Genomic DNA, 20,482 nt, shown 5'->3' with positions numbered 1-20,482 from the left:
AGAAAAAAAGTCTGTGCCGTGTTCTTCAGCGTTTGTGAAAAGTAGACAAAGTTGCCTTCACTTTTTCCTCCCACAGGTGTATGAGTTCATGGAAAACTGGAGAAAATGTAGGCTCACTAGTCAATTAGGTTATAAAACCAACACTCTCTCCTCAGGTTGTTGCTATTCCTGGACTGCTGCTGTGGGAGGAGATCTGTGTGGTCTGCTGCCCCCTGGTGGCTGAACACCGTCTGCTCCGATTACATAAGCAGGGCTGTGTGTGTGAGTCATCACCCCCCAGTGAGGACAGATGGGAGGTGTGTGTGGTGTGTTTGTGTGTAGGACTGGGCGGAGCAAACAGCAGTGGACTGTGAAATAAGGGCTTTCCCCTCTCCCCCCCTCTCTTTCCTTATTTTTTAGTGGGTCAGGAGAATCAGTTAACACACAAGTGAAGTGCTGTGACAATAAAAATAGAACAGGAGGCTGCAGAGCTTCAGGCTTCTTCTAAACTGACGCCATTTTGACTTTCCTCTCTAATTTAGACATGCAAGATTTCCTTTTGCCTCATCCTGGTGCAGAAAGGAAACATATTTAGATTTTTGGTGAAGAAGGGAGAATGGGCAGTGATCTATCTGTCTGTGCATTTTGAGTCTGTATTTTAGGATTGGACAGAAACGTTTGAAATCATGACGATATGAGCTGTTAACCAGTTGGTGTGAGCTGATGATGTTACGGAAAGAAACCAATATATCCTAAAGGTAAAGCAGGACATCGCTCTAACACGCTGTCAACTCAGCCAAACACCAGTCCCCCTGTGGACTTACCTGCACTCACACGACTTCATATGCCCACCATCTTTCTTTAGTAAAACAGGTCCAGTGAACCAGATGACCCGTGAAGTGAACCGTGAACCAGCTGGACATGCTTTGGCCTTCAGCTGAAGCGAGGAGCATTTTACTGCAAGTGTCAGAATTGCATTTCTAGGACTCTTGTTGTTGTTTTTTTTGGTAGATGCTAGAATGTAGTTACCATATTCCTGATCACTATAAACAGATTTTGCACATGAGAGAATCTGCAGGAAACAGACAGCAGAAGCGTCGTAATGACCGATCATGTTTTAGCAGGCTTTGGCTGCATGCAGGTATACAGTTAGATAGACTGGCATCCTGTCCAGGGTGGACCCCGCCTCACGCCCAATGTCAGCTGGGATCGGCTCCAGCCCCCGCGACCCAGACAGGGACAAGCGGTTGAAGACCAATGAATGAATGAATGATAAAATAAATCTTTGCTCGCAGTTTCTATATGACTTTGTCTGATTCAAGTTCAGAAGGATGTATCTGAAGTTTATGATATAAGTTCAAGAGGAGGCTTCTCATATAACGCTAATCTATCTTCCATATGCACTTTTGCACTGCCCTCCTTTTTCCCATGTCAGGAAGTGTTCTCACATCCCATCATGCAGTTATCCAGTCTTTGCACTCCCCATTTGGGTATATCACCCACTAAACACTTGAGTTCACTCATCGTTCATATTCCCCTACCCCTCCCTCTCTCCTTGTGAATGACATCAGACATCACATCCCAAAGATATTCAGCTTATAACGAGTGAACATCGAGAATGAGATTAAAAGAAAGACATTGTAATTATTTTCACTGTGACACAGAGACAAAAAGGTGTATCGTTTTATTTGGGTTTAAATCTTAGACAAAAAAAAAACACGATCAGCAATGTGACAAACCTACACAAGGCAGTGACGGAGAGCTCGAAACATAGGAACGAGCAGTGGAGGGCGAGGGAGGAGCTGCTGAGGTCTGATCTGAGTGGTTAACTGAATCACAACTGTCAACAGGAAACAGGATAAAGTGACAAACGGAGGGGAGCCCAGGATAGGGATGTAAACTGGTGAAGAAATCTAGTGACGCGGGCGTGAATCACTCCACCTGAAGGCAGGCGGAAAATATGTCACACAGATTTGGTATCACCCCGAACAGATGTGCAGACATGTTGACCACAGAGTGATGCTGTCGGGTAGGTGTTTTAAAAAAAGAAGACGGTAAACATGATATCCTAGGAGTTAACTAATCATTTTAAAGCTGACATCACTGCTACAACGTATTTGTACACTGAATGTTTCAAACAAAAATGTGTGGCTTTCTTTGGAAGTACAAAAAGCTAAAGAGTGTAACATCACAGTGACTGGTTGAACTTTGTTTTACAGCTTCCTTTTTTCCTTCCCCATCTCTCTCTCTCTCTCTCTCTCTCTCTCTCTCTCTCTCTCTCTCCTTTCTCTGTGTCCCTCCACTCCTCCTCTTCTTCTTCTTCTTCTTCTTCTTTAAAAGGTGTACGGCCCGACGTAGATGGAGAGTCTGAGGGCGGAGCTGGTCTGGTAGTTGCCCTGGTAGCTGAGCAGAGGGTTAACTGACACCATCTCCAGGTCCAACGTGTACTCTCTGGGCCCCGACACGGCGCGGGCCAGCACCAGCATGGCGCTGATATTATTGATTTGCTGCAGAAGAAAACAACAACATCACTGAGTAAACTTTTTAGAGTCTGTGTCCTCTTTTAAGTCACTTCTTAAAACTCATTTTTTTGGATTTGCCTCCCTGTGATGCCGTCTTTTTATCCTCTCATCTCTTTGCTCTTGAAGCACCTTAAATTAATTAACTAATAAGCTAATAATTGTCCTCTAATGCTGCTTAAATATAATTTTTTTGCTATTATTATTAGTATTACTACTTTTTGTTTTCTTTATAGTGTATTTATGTGTTTATTTTGGTTTGTGTTATGTCAAAGCACTTTGTAAACTTCTGGTTTTCAAGTTGCTATACAAATGAAGTTATTACTATTATTAATATTATTATTATTAGCACTTAAAGTCGTAGTTTGACATTTTGGAAAATATGCTCATTCATAAAGATGCAGACAGTTTTTACTGTACTTTAGCTCAGAAACAGCGCAGCGCGGTCTACCAGCACCTCTAAAGTCCAGTTCAGTTCAGTTTGTTAAACATTAGAACGGATATTTTTGTGTTTCCATTGTCAAAAGTTGTGGACGGCACCAATTTCTTTTTTTACTCCCCTTCTGTTGAGGTTCCTAACACACTGATCCGACACTAAAAGGTGGAGCTAGAAACACTTTAGTCCATTGGTGGGTGCAGATGTTCCTCTGCATCATCGGTAAAGAGGAAACAGTGAGGAATGAAAGGGTTTTGCAGCTGGTTTCTCAGAATATCGTCTAATATCTGCACCGACAGTCAAGAGCACCGTCTGTGGTGGAAACAGAACAGATCAGGTGTTCAGGTACGTCGGGGTCAAAAGATACAATGAAGTGTTTGATGGAAACGCAGCTAAGCTCACAACCAGGTGTTTCGTAAAGGACACCATGTGCAGTTTTAGTTTTTAGGTTTTTTTTAAATATAATCAAGGGCTCACCTGACCCGATATTTTTTTGACAAAAATCAGTTTTTTTGTCAAGTCTGTTTTGTACGGAAGATTTTTAGGGCTAAGCTTCAGGATAATGCATTTGAAAATGTCCAAATGTTGAGAATTAAGTCAAATTTTCAGTTTTAGTAACAGACATAAGAAGAAAAAAAAGAGGAGGATTCTTTTTTTTTCTATTTTGAGAATAAAGTAAAAAGTTCTCGACATTTCGACTTTATTTTCAAAATGCTAAATAAATAAAATGATCTTCCTCCTCTTATTTTCTCCTAAAGTGTAAAATCATCCCATGGTCTGTTTCATAATCATAATCAGAAAACCACGCTTACTTACGGCACTTACATTCATCAAATAATCCATCGAGACAGTTTTTTTTCATGTAACAACTATTAACAGAAAAATCTGGGAGAGTCTCTAACATCCGGACGCGGCTAACACCGATTAGCTCGGGGCAGAGGCATTAAAACGTCAAAGGCAAAGGCATTAAAACGTCTTTTCAACCACTAATACTGCTCAAAATAACAACAAACCTCCAACAGCACCAACAACGTAGTTAGTGAAGCCGGAGTTTATTAACAGAGTGTTGTAAAGACTTATCTAATGGCCCCGGTACCAGCTTCTCTCATAGTAAAGTCCATTAAAGACAATTACCAAAGTCAATCCAAGAGGAAGGAGCCCATTGATGCTTTGGTTAATGTGTTAGGACTCTTCTCATGCTGCTGCAGAGGTCTGGTGTTATTTTGAGCAGAATTAGTGGTCTCGATGGCTTCTTTGATGACTGTAAGTGCCGAAAAAGACCATGGGATGATTTTGTGCCGCAGAAACACTTTGATTCTGACCCTGTTCTGTACTTTTGTGTCACAGCACTTTGAACTTTCAGCAGCATCCAAAGTGGGAAAAAGGCCGCCGTGTGTGTGGGATGGGTGAGTCAGATTAAGATGATGAGACCCTAAAAAGATCTTTATTGCACTTTAAAGTCCTCACTGTGAGCACGGGTTTGTGTTTTGTTCTCACCCTGATGTAGAAGTCTCCGTTTTCGTCTCCGGAGCGGATGCGGAAGGTGTTGTAAGCTCCCGGAGAGACGCTGGTGGCCTGAATCTGGAAGATGTCGGAGGGGACGGAGCGCTCCGAGGTGATGCTCATGTAGCGGTGGACGATGGAGAAAGGCAGATCTCGACAGACGGGCTTGTTGACAGGACACACACAGCGGCTGGACACACACACACACACACAAACAGAAGTAAGTCCACTTTAATGTAAATTGTAGTCATATTTAGTGCAGAAAACCTTCACAGTAGTTCATGAATCAGCCAGCAGAGGGAGTAACATCCCTGAAAGGAAAAGTCCTAAACTCTAAACAAATATTGAACAGTAGCCATTTTTTCCCTCATGTTTTTGTAAAAACACATTTTATGATACCAAATCATGTGGGAGATGTTAATAGTGACCCACACCTGTTCCCAATCCAACACTTGTAACAGCGTAATGGTTTTCTTATTGCTCTGGACCACGTTCACAAGAAAAGGTTGCAGAGTTGGACTCAAACGTGGAAAAAGTAATTGGGGTAATCTTGCAGTTTGAGCCATACTCAATACAGGGGCTGATTATATTCTGCGCTGATGGCCAGCACATATTTGAGTAATTGGGAAAAGGTGTGTGTGAACGCACACACGAGCTTTCACGAGGTGCCACTCACTTCTCGGACACCTGTACGTAAGGCTCCTGGCAGCGGTTCGAGTCCACACACTGGTATCGTCCGTGGATATTCACGCAGGTCTGTGTGTCGGTACACTGATGTTCGCCCGTTTCACATTCATTTATATCTGCAGAAGAAAAACAGCTCATGGGGTTTGGTTTTTGAAGTATACTTTTACCTTTTGTGCTTAATATAAAGTATATTTAGCATACACTTTAAAAAACAAAAGGTGTACTTCACATTAGATGACGTTAGGTACAACTTAAATTTACTAAAAATAAATTCTTAAACACTTGAAAAGGTATTTCAGTGTACTCATAAAAAGTGTACTTCATTCTAAGTGTCCTGTAAAGCTGCGTTCACACCGGCGCACAGTAACTCACCGCCTTAGAAGCGGTTTTGTGAAAAGAGCTTAAGTTGAACCTAACTTTACTTTTAAAAAGTAAACTAAGTTACAAAGACTCATAGTGGAAATTTAGTGTACTTTTGGGAACTCTCATCTGTTAGTATGCTTTACGAAAGTGTACTTTAACTTCATTGAAAGTGTATTTAACAACAAAAAGTGCACTGTAATATAAGTTTATTCTAAGCTGTACTGTATTTCAGTGTACTTATAAAAAGTGTACTTTTTTCTAAGCCTGTTGTACGTGTGGAAGCTTAGTGTACTTATGGAAAGTGTACTTATTAAGTCCTTTTGTAAATACACTATTATCATGCTTTATTAAGGTGTATTTTAATTTGACATCATTAGAAGTGTATTTAAGTATATTTACAAAAGGTGCCTCTATTATAAGTTTAGTTCAAGCTGTATTTCAGACAGTGTACTTATGGAAGTGTACTTATTAAGTCCTTTTGTAAATACACTATTATAATGCTTTTTTAAGGTGTATTTTAATTAGACGTGTATTTTAGTATAGGTGCCTTTAATAAAAGTTTATTTCACGCTGTGTAATCATTAGAAGTGTATCTAAGTATACTTACAAAAGGAGCCTTTAATATAAGTTTATTTCACGCTGTGTAATCATTAGAAGTGTATCTAAGTATACTTACAAAAGGAGCCTTTAATATAAGTTTATTTCAAGCTGTATTTCAGACAGTGCACTTATAAAAAATGTACTTTATTCTTAGTGTCTTGTAAATTGTCCGTAAGTGTACTTTTAAAAGTGTACTTAGCTGCAAAGGCTTATAGTGGACATGTAGTCAGTATAGTTAATTTACTTAATTACTTAAAGTCCTTTCATAAGACATTTGTATAATGCTTTATTAAGGTGTACTTTAATTTAACTTCATTGGAAGTGTACATTGCACTGTAATATCAGTTTATTGTAAACTGTATTTCAGAGTAATAATAAAAAAAGTGTACTTTACTCTAAGTATCTTGTAAGTGTACTTTTAAAAAGTATAATAAACTGTAAAGGCTTATAGTGGAAACTTAGTGTGCTGATACAAAGTATACTTAAGTCCTTTTGTAAATACACTGTTATTATGATTTATTAAGGTGTATTTTATATTGAGTGTACTAAGCTGCGAAGGCTTAGAGTGATACTTAAAGTACTTAATTCCAAGTCATTTTGTAAACACACTATTTTCATGCTTTTACATAAAGTGCCTTTAATATACTGTAAGTATATTTTAAACTCATTGCAAATACTTAAAGTGGCAAGTTTCCTGCTGAAAAGTGAACTCAAAGACAACTTGAGCACACTGGGGTTTACTTGAAGGCGATTTTTACAAAATGCACAAAGTAAAAGTGTACTTAGCACATTCTTGAACACGTATAATTGAAGTATAACATTTTCACACCTGGCTTGAATGAGAACAGGACAAGAATAGAGCGGCTGTCAAAGTATTGACTCAGTGCAGCGTTTGTGACCCTGAACGCACAGAGAGGAAGGTGTTATGCTTACCCTGGCATAGCCTGGTGCCCTGCAGCTGGTATCCTTCTGGGCACACGCAGGAGAACTTCCCTGGCTCGTTGACACACTGGTACTGACACAGGTAACTGGAGTAGCTGCACTCGTCGATGTCTGTCGAGGTAAAAGTCCAGGTTTTTATAAAACAGGACGGCAGATTGACTGAAACTGTTGGTGCTGCGTGCTCAGTGGGTCTCTTACCGTTACAAGTGAAGCCATCGGGGCCCAGCTCGTAGCCCTGGTCACAGCGACAGAGGAAGGTGCCGTACGTGTTGTAACACCTCTGAGAGCAGGGAGCCCCCATCTCACATTCATTCACATCTGAAACGAGGGGCGGTTTATAGATAAACCTTAAATGCGTCAAAGAGCACACATCACATCCCAAAAAAACATTTAAAGTTGCTGGATCAGAAGTCAGAGTGAAACATTGTCTCAAACAGCTTACTTCTGTGAGTGACGGGGTCCAAAATCAACATGCAAAACAGAAAACTAACTCTACAAATTACAATTTATCACTATTTAATCAATTTGTAATGAGAGTTGTGGGATTGTCGTTGGCGTTCCCGGGTCTCTGTCGATCACATGTAATCAAACTCCCGTTGATGAGGCAGTAAATCTTAACTCTGTTATCTGTGTAGTCGTGGCCTTGTCATGAAGATTTATGCTTATAAACTCAAATCAAGGGAAAGCGTCTTTCAGTCATTATGCAACAAACAGCTGGAATAAACTTCCTGAAGATGTGAGACTTTCACCCTCTCTGACAACATTTAAAACTAGACTGAAAACTTTGATGTTCACCTTAGCTTTCTGCTAAACCTTTGCACTTTTAACGTCTGCACTGTTTTTATTATTATCTCTCTTTGTCTTTCTGTAATGCATTTTAATTCATGACATGTTGTGCTGTGAAGCACTTTGAGTCTGCCTTGTGTATGAAAAGTGCTATACAAATAAAGTTGCCTTGCCTTGCCTTATAAGTGGACTGGTTTAGCTTTGCACCACTGTAAAAATGGACAGTTTTAAAAAGATAAAAATCGGTGCAGCAGAACCAGAGATATCATCTTTTTTATCCCACACCTTTTTCTTCCTTGCTAAAAACGCCTACATTACCCATAATGCACTGCGGCCGCCAACCTTCTGTTCTGGTAGCTGCTGATGTATCCTCGTGCTGCTCGCCTCCAGCAGAGAGGAGGAGCAGGCAACAGAGGTCTGGGGAGTTCACTTCTTTCTAACTCCACACTCCAGATTTTCTTTCATTTCTTTCTGTCTTCCTTTAAACCGACGCTGACTCATTGAGGCAGTTTATTATATTTCACACAGCTCCCTCTGGAGCCACAAAAGGCTTTATACAACCCTTTTCACATATGCATTAGTACTCCTCGAGACCTGTAAACAGACTTTGAAGTGTCAAGTCAGTGGAGTTCCCCTTTTGAAACCAGGTTTTAAAGCTGGAGTAGGCAGTTTATTTGTTGGCATTGTTGCGCCTCCTCTTGGCTGTGTTTACAGGCTTTAGAAAATCTAGCCCGTGACAGGAGACTTTAGCCAATCACAGGTCATTTCAGGGAGAGAGAGCGTTCCTATTGTCTCAGGACAACGAGAGGAGAGCTTCAAGACGATGTCTCACCGGCGTTTCTTTTGCTTTTGACCTACTGCGTCAAGTCTGTAAAGCCAAATGTCAAAGATCATGACTGGAGGCTGTCGCTACCCTGCGCAGTCCTTTTGCCTGATTCCAGTGAAAACATTGGCTCGGACTGTTGTGGGCCTCATAATCGGTCGCAGAGGGCGTCACTCACCAATGCAGGATCGGTTGTTTCCTGCCAGCTGGAAACCAGGTTCACACTGACAGGAGAAGGAGCCGGGGACATTAACGCAGCGATGTTGGCAGTACCTGTACCTGCACTCATCGATGTCTGCGAGAGAGAGAGAAAGAGAGTCAGAGGACGGATATTCACATTCCTAAAGGGTATTAAAGGGAGAGTTTGTATGAGGTACTTATCCATCAGTGAGTTACCTACAGTAGATGGATGGATGGATAGATGGTAGAAGAAAGAAATGCACTACTGTGGACCAGTGCAGCAGATAAATGTATTTTAGACACCCTGTGAATGTTCTCATTCGTCCAGGTCGTCGTTATCCTCAAAGCAATTTCAGCCAAAAGCAACTGGACTTAGTTATTTGTCTAGGAAGACGTTTCACCTCTCATCCAAGAGTCTTCATCAGTTCATGTACGCATCTGACCAGACTGGGACTGGACCAGGACCAGGACCAGGACCAGGCTGGGACTGGTCAAACTAACTGGTGTGGACATCCAGGTATTATAGGTTCCCATTGACATCATCGGCCTTGTGAGAGGTAAATACCTGGATCTCCACACCAGTTAGTTGGACCAGTCCCAGCCTGGTCCTGGTCCTGGTCCAGTCCCAGCCTGGTCAGATGCGTACATGAACTGATGAAGCCTCTTGGATGAGAGGTGAAACGTCTTCCTAGACAAATAATCTGTCCAGTTGCTTTTGACTGAAATTGCTTTGAAGATATTTTAGACACCTTAAAAAAGGCCTAGAAAAGATCAATATCAGTGTAAGTGTAAGCTCTATTTTAAATATTGTCAGACTTCTTGATTTACTACAGAACACATTAAGGTACGGAGTACAAAACATACAACAGGGGTACAAAGCTAAAGAGCCAGAATTAATCTTTAACGCAAGCTGATTCATTCCAGGTGCCAAAACCAACTTTAAAAGTAGGCATCATCTTCTTGTTGCCATATTTAATCACTTTATATTTTGAGTGATTGCAATACTTTGCAGTTACGCGTTAATGAAAATGTGACATCGAACTTTATGACAGTAACCGTTTGTGTTTTATCTGATACTTTTTGCAGAATTCACAAATGTCCTTTTTTGTTTTTGGTTCAGGTTCATCGGGTTCTTTGTCAGTTCAATCGATTTGCACATTCGTTTGCGATGTTGACGGGGTAGTCAAACTTTTCACCCCACAGTCAAACAACTTCATTTGCTTTGCCACCGTCTTTGCAACAGATGCTTGATCCCCCGCGAGTAAACTCACCGACACACTGTCTGTTTCAGATCTGACTGTAACAGCATTTAAATATCACTAATGCAACAAAACTTTATAAACTTTAAGTTTATTTTGAGGTGCATATTTTGATGTTTGCAGTCCCTGTTTTAAATATGTTGAAAACTGTATATTTTCAGAAAGGCAGCTGTTACTGTCGAGCCCAGTCCCCTGACCATCATGAAATAACTCATGTCAGACTTTGATTCATTCGGTCCAATAACATTTAGCAAGAAGTGTCGCACGATTAAATAATTGAAACCCCGTTCAAGTTAGTGTTATTTCTCTCTGTTCTCCACAACACTTCTATTTTTGCATTCAAATAAAACGTGGTATTCGTCCCCCGGACAGTTGTTGTTCATTCAAAGATTAAAAAAACCTTTGGTTCCTTTCCAGAACGTTTGTGTCTTTGCGTTATTCTAGGAATCCCGTTATTAGAAACTCCAAGGTTACAAATTTCCTGGACATTCCCTCTTGTTTTCACAAAGTAGATACTTTTCGAATTTAAAAGGCCAATCTGGGAACCCATCAGCTACCTGTCTGAGCCTCTGGGGCAAAGGCTAACATTTCAGGCTTTCCGGTGTAGCCAGTGGATATCCGGGCCAAGACTTCCTCTTCCCAGCAGCAGTCATAGTTTACGGTCATATAACAAAAAGCAAATGATAAGCTAACTGTTCTGTGATTGCATGACAACCGATGTGTTTCACCTCTTTTGCTCTCCAGAGGGACTGTTTAGCTGCATGTGACCAAAGCTTGTTGAAACCGGTCAGTACTACTCTGACTACAAATGCAAACCAGACCATTGCTGCAACCCGCACCTGTCCTGTTGCCTACAGATTCTTCATTCACGTGCAGAATCTGCATTTAGAGATAACGTGAGGGCATAATCTGCGGCTCATAGTGCCACTTCTGCAGGAACTGGTCTTTAAACCTCTGCCGTTTGACATTTTTACACTTCTGTTCCAGCAAAGAGTACGGAAAAGACACGTTTTCTAACATCTGCTGGACCATTGTTAGTTGCTAACCCTTTTAAAACACCAAAGTAACACAATAACGCAAACAACCCAACCGATTGAGGCAGCAGAAGACCAGCAACTCCTGTGTTCTGCGCGGACAAATGCCCGGCTTCAGTTCCCTCAACGTAAAGTTAAACAGGGCTTTTTGATGGCAAGGTAAAGCAGTGAAATATTATAAATAGAGCAAACAGTTAAAGTGATATTGATTTTTTTGTTTTTTTAGGAAAGCCTCCGCAGTAGTACATTGCTTAGCGACCGTGCCAGGACTTCTGCCTGCTTCTCGACACTGGGGGCGTGCTGATTGCCACCTACTGTAGGTAACACACTATGGGTAAGTCTGTACTTCATACAAACTCACTTCAAAAAATCTCAACCATTCCTTTAAGGTCACTCTTGCAGCTATAACTTACTTTCCCAGAAGCCATGGAGCCAAAAAACACTAATGAATTGTCATGTTTCATCCTGTTTGACTTCACCAGTTAAAGGTCAGATTATCTCACCAATGCACTCTGTGCCGACCTTGCGGTAACCATCCGGGCACTGACAGGTGAAAGCACCCAGTGTGTTCACACACTGCTGGCTGGGCTGGCAGTCATGTTCGTCTCGCTCACACTCATTGATATCTGTGTTTGTGGGCGAAGTGAAACAGGGAGAAAAATGTGGTTATTGTGAGCAAACACAGCATCATTCATCAAGCCTGAAGGCCACGGCGTGACTGTTGGAGGGCAGACGATGGTGACTCTGTTCCCCTCGTTTGCACCCGACAGCTGAGAATATCACATCGTGTTGAGTCATGTTTGCTGTCCCAGATGAACACCTCGCTGTCCTCCAGCACGAGTAGGTTTCACGCTGCAAGTCAGATTCTTAAAACACAGCAGCTGTCCTCGTGTGAAATCTTCCAAATTCCTTCACTGTCTCTCTGCCCCCCGCGGACTCATACTCACTCACACCCACACAGTCTGCACCAACACGTACCCTCCGGTCCCAACACCTGCTACGGCCACCTGTCCCACGCAATCTGTGGCGAGGCCGACAATAAATTTACACAATCACACATACACAAACATGCTTAATGATCTCTCGTCCTGTGGCCACCTGTCCACCTCCAACCCCCCCAGACCTACAAACCTACAAACCAGACACCCACCCACACAGCTGTCTCCCTGCGGCTCGTAGCCCAGAGGGCAGGGGTTGGTCTCGGTGGGCGTGATGGCGGGCTCTGGGGCCGGGATGACTGACGCAGAGCGGGGAAGGCACAGGTAACCTCCGTAGTGGTTAAAGCACTTCATTTCCCCTTTGCAGGCATCTGGAATGGTCTCGCACTCGTTTATGTCTGATGGGAGACGCAGAGAGAAAACTTTAGGCGCTAACTGCACTTGTTAGGAACACAACAAAAGGACAGAGCATGAAGAGCAACAGGACGATCACAGCTGACACTGCACATAAGAATTAGGCGGTGAGATGGAACAAATGCAGGTAAAAGAGTGCTTTACCTTTGCAGTGCTCAGTCTGATGGTCCCAGTGATACCCATCTGTGCATTCCTATAAAGAGCACCAGAGACAGAAAGAGAGTGAGAAAATGACGGAAAGAAGGATGTGAACAGGCCCTCTGAGCCAAGCAGTTGCATAATATATTCATAATACATAATAAAACCCCAGAAGAAGAAGAAGAAGGAGAGGATAGAGAAACTTGTTTCCTGTGTTTTCGTGTAGGAGTGCTGGGCCAAAAAGGCAAGAAGTCTGCTGCTGTTAAAAGGATTTGTGACATTTAAAACTACTTTCCTTAAGCCAAATGTCACTCCAAAAACAAAGAAATTAAGGCCACTGTTTGGAAAAAAGGGTCATTATCATTCTGGAAAAAAATACGTTGCTGTGAGCAGCGTGGAAAGAAGAAGTAAGGTCTAAAAGAAACATGGAATTAAAGCTAAATTTACCACCAGCTTCGACTACTATAAAATGCTGGAAAGGGAAAACGGCTGTGGAATATTAAACAAGAAGAAGGAGGAAGTAAGAAATGGAGCTGAGAGAGAAGAAAGGGGTCAACATTTCAACACAAAAAGGTGTCGTTGGGGGGAAAGGAAGATGCAAAGAAAGGAAAAGGAGTAAGAGTGCAAAGGAGAAGCTGAGAGATTCTACCATCCTCACCGTGTAGATGTCACTTTCTGTAGGTGGCTGTGAAATAGCACTGCGGAGGAGCACAGACACACATATGCACACGCACAAGATTGACACACAAGCACCCTGCATACTAATGCGCTAATTTGAGGGAGACGGGACGGGAACACGCGTAAAACATGCACACTGCTGTCACACAGGTATCTCTGGTTTACAGATGAGAGCGGCAGCCAAGAGGTGGTATCTGTGTTTGAGAGGGAGACAGAAAGAGAGAGAGACAACAACAAAAAATCAACATTAGAAACTTCGAAATCACAAATAGGTTTGGTTCAGTCTTAAAACACACTGGTGCTGTGAGCTGTTCCCACAGATGAAATGGATAAATCAACTCAAAAAAGCACTGGAGCTGGTTTTTTAAGTAGTCAGAACACAAACAGTTTGCGTCTTGGACCAAACAGTTCCCCCTTGATCGCAGCAGGAATAAATGGAGTGAATCACTGTGCCAGGTAAAAACATAAACACCGTGACGTGCTCCATCCTTCAGCTGAAAATAACAAAGTCAACATCACAGAAATGCTTTGGTATTAGCTGCTCACAGAAGACACACTGTGTCTGCAGGCTGGCAGACTACAACTCGCTGGAATGATCGTCTCCTCCAGAGGTTCAGTGTTACCAGAGCAGCGTCAGTGGGAGCACATAAATCCTGGCTATTAGTTGCATATTTCATAACGGCATCTCCTGCTCAGCTGCTTCTGTCTGTGAGCTGAAATCCAAGTGAACTTTCCTCCTCTGCAGATACTGTGTTGTGTCTCTGTTATGGAAGAGGGCATCTGTCTTTGTCATTGGTGGAAAGTAACTCAAGCACTACACATATTTTTAGGTGCTACGTCTACTCCACTACATTTCAGAGAGGTTTCAGAGGGCAGGGAGTTTTTTTAAAGAAGCCCAGTATTCACGTTAAAATGGCGTTTCGATCAAAGCAAGCCTGATATATCGAAATCAGGGTCTACGTCGCCCGATATGCGTCGATGTGAACATTTTTACAGATCATAAAATGCAGAAAATGATCCTTGGGGTGATGTAGAAATGGTGTCATTACGTAGTTTTGTCAGCAATAGATTCATACTGAACATACAGTGTGATCTTTATTTAGTTATGACAATGTAATACATTGTATATATAATGTATAATAATGTTAAATATTATTCTTTAAAGTTATGTGTTTAGGAGAGCAGCCTTCTGACCACCTTTCCGTCCAGATAGAAAAGGTCTATTTTAATTCTAGATCAAAATTTCACCATATCTGTCATCTGTGAACTATGAACCATCTAAAATTGTTTTTTAAAATCCCATATAGTCAGGTTTCGGGTTACTTTATTGATACCCAAGGGTAAACTAGTCTTGCAGCCGAGAGTCCAAACATCCATCATAATTTGAAAAATCAAATCGAGACATAAAACATAAACAAGGAACAGATTAGAATCGACAAACTGCTGCAATCCATGAAATAAAAGCATGAAATAAAAACAAATAATGAAAAATGTAAAAGCGCCGAGAGCAAATTTCCTACATATATAAGTCAGAAGGTAAATATAATTAGTAAAAAACAGTGAAGTAAAATGAGAACACAACAATGAGATAGAAAAAAAACAATGGAAATAAGACAAATAAGAAATAATTCAATAAGAAAAATAAGACACCCCAGGATTGCGGCACTTGAAACAGGTCTGAAGTTTTGCACAGCTCGTCTTGTCCGGTCTCAAACCTCGTTGGACTCGACTGTTAAGAACCAAGTTCTTCCCGTGTGCTGATTCGAGATCAGTTGTACCAATATTTGCCTAAATTCTATGTGATATAGAAAAACTTGGTCACAAACGTGTACATACCTCACTTAGATGAATAGAATAATAACTCAATGAGCCTCAGTTGTCCTGACATGAATATATAAGTTAACCGAACCCAGTTTGCATCGTCAGACCACACTTCAGTGGTGGAGTGTGGTCTGGCTGCACCCGTTAACATTCTGGTGTGAATAATTTATGTAAAACAACAACAATGGTCTCGCCCTGGATGCAGCGAGGGTGCCCTTGTTCTTGGTGCGGCAGGTTTGCATGAGCACAGTCATACCAAAAACTTACAGAAACCATAAATTCAGCCAGAATAACGTGTAATCAGGACTATTTTACCTTAACCTCGAGACATGTGGAGCCCCCTCACATGCGAGCCATTCAGACACTGAAGGTTTCTGAACGTCAAACCAGAGTCGTGATGACATTTGCATGCATCTATAATTAATATTTTCTCCCAACGTTGATTAGTTTGATATAAGAAGATAGATCAATGTTGTTTATAGATCCATCCGAACTCCTTAATCACTGTATTAGCATTGGAAAGACATATTACCTATTATGGTCTTGAACAGGACTCGATTTGCTCTGGATTTGGTCTTGATTTGGTTTCGACTGGACCCGGTCATGGACTTGACTTGGAGTCAGGTAAGTTTGCCTGCTAGGCCTCAGGTGGGCATCAGGCTAAGTCTTCACAAATCTACTGAACCCTGTTGTATCTGCTCAGGTTAAACTACAGTGGCTCAGTAGTCCAACCACCAGTCTTACACATAGCTACTTACTTAGCAACCCTCTGGTAAGAGAAACTTTTCTGGATTTATTTCCTTGACCTGTCTGACCAAATTAAAGGGCATGGGATCAAAATACCTCTTAAGCCTCCAAATAAACCAAACAAACTGTTAAACTAACTATCCTGTCAAGCTAAATACTATGCTAACACTGTTCTTAGCTAGCATGCATACTCCCTTAGCCAACTAGACCAAACAAGCATGTTTAAACGAGGTCATCCTTATGTTCCCTGGGTCCTTTGTTCCCCGGTAACATAAGCTTCTGCCTTCTCAAATTTAATTCAGCATTTTGTTAGGGTTAGAGGTTACGGTTATTCGGCCCTTCGGCACTGATTATGGAAAAAATAACAGACCAGGGAACATAGGACCTGGGGATCACAGGTACACTCCCAGTGCTAACTAGCATGCTAGGTGGTTTAAACGGGAGCGTACGCGCCACTTTGTTTGTGACCGGGGAACAGCAAATATGTTTTCAGTCTATTATTCTTTTCCACAATCAGTACCGAACTTCCCGGAAAAGAGGTCTACGGAGACCCTAACTCTACCCCCTGACCCTGCCCCTAACCGTGAACCCTAACCCTAACAAAATGCTGAATTACATCAGCGAAGGCAGAGGCTTATGTGACCGGGGAACATAGGGATGACCCCGTTAGCACGTTGTTAGCATACTAGTTAGCTTAGGGAAATGTTTTTTTTACTCAAATGAAGACAGTTGAGTTGAAATGTGTCTGTTTGAACATTTATCCATGTGCTCTGGCCCTTTCTTCTTCTGGAGTTTGCTGTTTTCAACAGAAATATACTACATTTATCTGACAACTCAAGTTGGTGTGGGAGCATACCCATGCTCACAGGGTCCTGAGTTACCAGCTTAATAACCTCTTCATATGACACATTAAGGAGACATTTCAAATGATTTTATCCATGTTTGTACTATGTCAGATGTGTTTCCCTGGGTCATTATGTTAAAATCACCCACTATGCCACCCAATTTGAGGGCAAGATAGTTTTCTTGACTTGACATTGATTTCCCCACAGTGGCTGAACAGATTTTTACCATTCAAAGTGCATTTTTAAACGTCCATCTCCCTTAGTTTTTGTTTTGTTTTGCTATTTTAACTTTGACGACAGCTCTCACCTTTCTCTTATAAAGAGACACGTGCTCAAAACTCAACACATGGCTAGGCCCTTTGGAACATAGAGATGACCCTGTTAGTACCAGTCAGGTTGTTAATGTCAGAATTTGATCCATTCGGTCCGTTAACATTTTGAAAGTCTATATTGAAAGGAGCCATTAGACATAATGAGTATTTTCACTTTGAATGAGTTGCTGGTACTACTTATGTAGAAGTCAAGCAGACGTTTGAATGCAGGGCTTATTTGCAGTGGGGTATTTTTAGACTGTGGTTTTGCTACTTTTACGTAAGAAAAGGATCTGTGTCTATGTACACTGTCCAGTATTTTGAGGTGGAATCATAGTGTATTATGTTTGCTGAGTGGACTGGAGCTCCCAGCAGACACACACAAGTGTTTAAGCTGACTCTTAACATAAACAAATCACCTGTTCCAGCTCCTGCACGGTAAAAAACAGACCAATTGATTGTTGTGAGCAATGTCAGCGAGCTCCAGCTCAAATACATGGCAGGAAAGTTATAATCACGGGCTGTCTACGTGCACAGACACAGGCTCGGATGTAAACCAGAGGCCACATTTGCTGGCTTTGCTTATTGTTGTATTTCATGTTGAGATAAACAGAAGGCCGCAGGGTGACGTGGACACACTCAAATACTTGATGGGTGACATCACCGGCCATTTGTGACCTTTACGTGGTAAAAAGCAGCAAAACATACCCTCACCCTGTAAGCACAGACGGTAACACATACCACTGTGCAATCAGACAGCCGCAGTACGTGACCTCTCTGAATTGGCCGAGCGGACACTTACAACCAGCAAGAATGTGACCCAAAACCACCCAAAAACAAACTGACCATCAGTCCAGGGTCCAGTCACTCACTGGCTACTGAAAGTGGGCAGCAGGGATTCATGGGTGTTGCCCTGATGCCGCAGGAGATGAACTGGCGGTGGACCTCTGGAATGCCCGTGGCAAGGATGTGGGCGCCAGTTCCCAGCTGGGATGCCCTGCCACGGCAGTAGTTCCCAGAGTATCAGGTTCTGGGAAACCCCCCATGGTTCATATAAGAGGATAGCTGGTGCCAAACCTCCAGCCACTGCTCCCCTAACCTCTCATCTCCCCTCATTGTGGAGGAGGACGCCAGAGAATGTGACCCGAGTGCAGGAATTCATCGTCTGGGTTTGAACTGACGTAGAGAGAAAAACAGGTTGACTGTGACACCGCGTCCTGGTGAGAATTAATCAGTAACGATCTGATTAAGCGTTTCTCATTTTCAATTAATCAAAAATGCGACAAGTTTGTTGGTTCGAGCTTCACAAATATGAGGATTTGCTGCTTTTTTCTTGTTATAAATGAGAGCAAATGAAATATGTTTGGGGTTCAGGCTGCTTTCAGACAAAACAGTCTCCCAGAGCCAGATCTCTTTCCGCTGGGCTGTGTCAGTGCTGGAGTAATGGTCGGGCCTCACTGACTGATCATTCTGGGATAGAGAGAATAAAACGCTCTGGCCTTATTACATTCATTTAAACCAGGGGTGTCAAACTGATCCAGTAAAGGGCCGTGTGGCTGCAGGTTTTCATTCCAACCAAGCAAGAACACACCTGACTCGACTTACTCAATCACCTGAACTGTCTTCACACAGTTGATTTGTTGGACCAGGTGTGTTTTTGATTGGTTGGAATGAAAACCTGCAGCCACAAGGGCCTTTACTGGATCAGTTTGACACACATGATTTAAACCAATCACAATCTTCTTGGGTGGAGCTAAGCCCAGAATGCAGCAATGGCGCCCTTAAAAAATAGTGCAAAGGGCCTGACATCCAGTTTGAGATGTCAGGCTTTATCCCAGCACTCTACATGCGGCGAGTCAGATTAGACAAAACAAGACGTTTGAAGACATCGCCTTGGACCCAGGGAATTTGTTTTTTGTTAGAAATAGCATAAGAGTAGAAATGTCAGACTATTACTGCTCCAACACCTGTTGTGATCCGCATCCACAATACCTCTGATATAATGACCATTTGTCTTAACCTCAGTAACAGCAGGCTGACCATTTTCCAAATTCACACTCTCACAATTTAACAAGCAAGATGTCAGGCGGCTTATAAAAGTGACCACATGGGGACCACACACACACACACACACACACACACACACACACACACACACACACACACACACACACACACTCACACACTGAACAGTAACACTAAACAGCAGGATGGTCATCATGCGTTGTAGTGTATACACGGCTAACTTTGTGTTGTTCTGCTCGGTTGTGCGTGGAGCAGCCTGAGAACACGGTGGCCCGTTGGGCTCAGGCTGCGCTTTGTTACCGCTGTGGCAGTGAACCTGCAAATCCTCAACCAAGGGGGTCATTATCACACACACACACAGAGCCTAACTGTTGTTCTGGGATACCTCACAGTCAGTGATGGATGGTGGCCTGCAGGAGAAATTCACACGCTGTAACTGTAATGAATCCCTGCGGGGCGGTTCTGTTCCCCAGTTGATGCTGCTCTGTCTCCCAGTTTAAAGGGTTTTAAAAAGGGCTGTGATGTATTAGTGTACGCATAAAATGTGGCACGAGATGATGGGCCGCTCTCAGGGGAACAGGGCTTCCTTCCTGTTGCCTTTATAATCCCACCTGAGTCATCACAGTGACGGTGGAGCTGTCACATGTTAACTATTAGAGCGCACTGTATAAACAGTGATAAAATACCTGTCAAATAGAAGTAAGGCAGCATCCCTCACTGTCTGTGATGTTATCCAGAGTGCTTTGTGTGTGTGTCCCTGTAGCTGCCACCTGTTCCTTCCTCTGCTTGGTCAATAGGAGTTGCTGCTTTCCCTCAGAAGTTAAAATGGTCTCGATGTAGCTCCCAACCCGAGTGACTAAACCGAGATTGTGACACTGACCTTTAAGTGTTGTACAAGAGGGATGAGGTGGAAGAGCTTTTGCAACATACGGTACGATACATGCCCTGTGACTCATTGAATCTGTTCCCGTCTATCCCCTTATTACAGTCTCTGAAACTCAGAGCCAAGAAGCAAACTACACAGACTGTGAGCCACATGATCTTGGCTCTGGTAGGAAGCAAAGTGTAGCTGAAAGAGCAGAGCAGTGGTGCAGCTGTGACGTGTATGGCCTGAACCAGAAAAGTGGGTGAGAGGTACGTCTCACCTCCGATACCTCTCCTTAAAAACTCTCACAATCATGATCAGTCTTCCACCGGTTCTTCTTTTTCTTTTGGACACATATCTCTTCTTACACAGATGTTAGACATTAAAGAAAGGCAGAGGGGGAACTCACAGATGGATCTTGTTTCAGATGGGTCTTCTCCCTCTGCCCGGTGTGTCGTCCTCGCTGGCTGCGGTCGTCCCGGCTGAGCTGGCGTACAGAAGTGGTCCCTTAAACTCCTGCCTGTATGACCCTGAGAGAGTGAGTGGGGAGACCGACAGCTGGAGCAGCTGAACACATGCAAAGGGAGGG

At 42.6% G+C, this 20,482-nt stretch overlaps 1 protein-coding gene across 1 annotated transcript; it reads right to left on the bottom strand.

Moving 5' to 3' along the window:
* Positions 1–1,648: 1,648 nt before the first annotated feature.
* On the bottom strand, positions 1,649–20,429 carry efemp2a (EGF containing fibulin extracellular matrix protein 2a). The gene is made up of 11 exons (XM_083914727.1): positions 20,303–20,429; positions 13,260–13,473; positions 12,608–12,656; positions 12,262–12,447; positions 11,615–11,737; positions 8,817–8,933; positions 7,228–7,347; positions 7,021–7,140; positions 5,114–5,240; positions 4,432–4,627; positions 1,649–2,486 (listed from the first exon to the last, which is right to left on the bottom strand). Exons 2-11 carry the CDS (start codon positions 13,359–13,361, stop codon positions 2,313–2,315), a joined length of 1,314 nt encoding a protein of 437 aa, XP_083770853.1. The 5' UTR covers positions 13,362–13,473; positions 20,303–20,429; the 3' UTR covers positions 1,649–2,312.
* Between the last annotated feature and the right edge of the window lie 53 nt (positions 20,430–20,482).

This window comes from Echiichthys vipera (assembly GCF_963691815.1).
Source record: "Echiichthys vipera genome assembly, chromosome: 6".
Classification (NCBI taxonomy): domain Eukaryota; kingdom Metazoa; phylum Chordata; class Actinopteri; order Perciformes; family Trachinidae; genus Echiichthys; species Echiichthys vipera.
Note: the sequence above shows the minus strand (reverse complement) of the source record. Positions and strands in the feature narration are given on the sequence as shown.

Coding starts and splice junctions, on each gene's coding strand:
- efemp2a (XM_083914727.1), bottom strand. CDS start 13,361: ATGCAGGGTGCTTGTGTGTCAATCTTGTGCGTGTGCATATGTGTGTCT. Junction 7,348..8,816: donor AAACAACCGATCCTGCATTG/GTGAGTGACGCC, acceptor CCCTCGTTTCAG/ATGTGAATGAATGTGAGATG. Junction 7,141..7,227: donor CGATGGCTTCACTTGTAACG/GTAAGAGACCCA, acceptor TTACCTCGACAG/ACATCGACGAGTGCAGCTAC.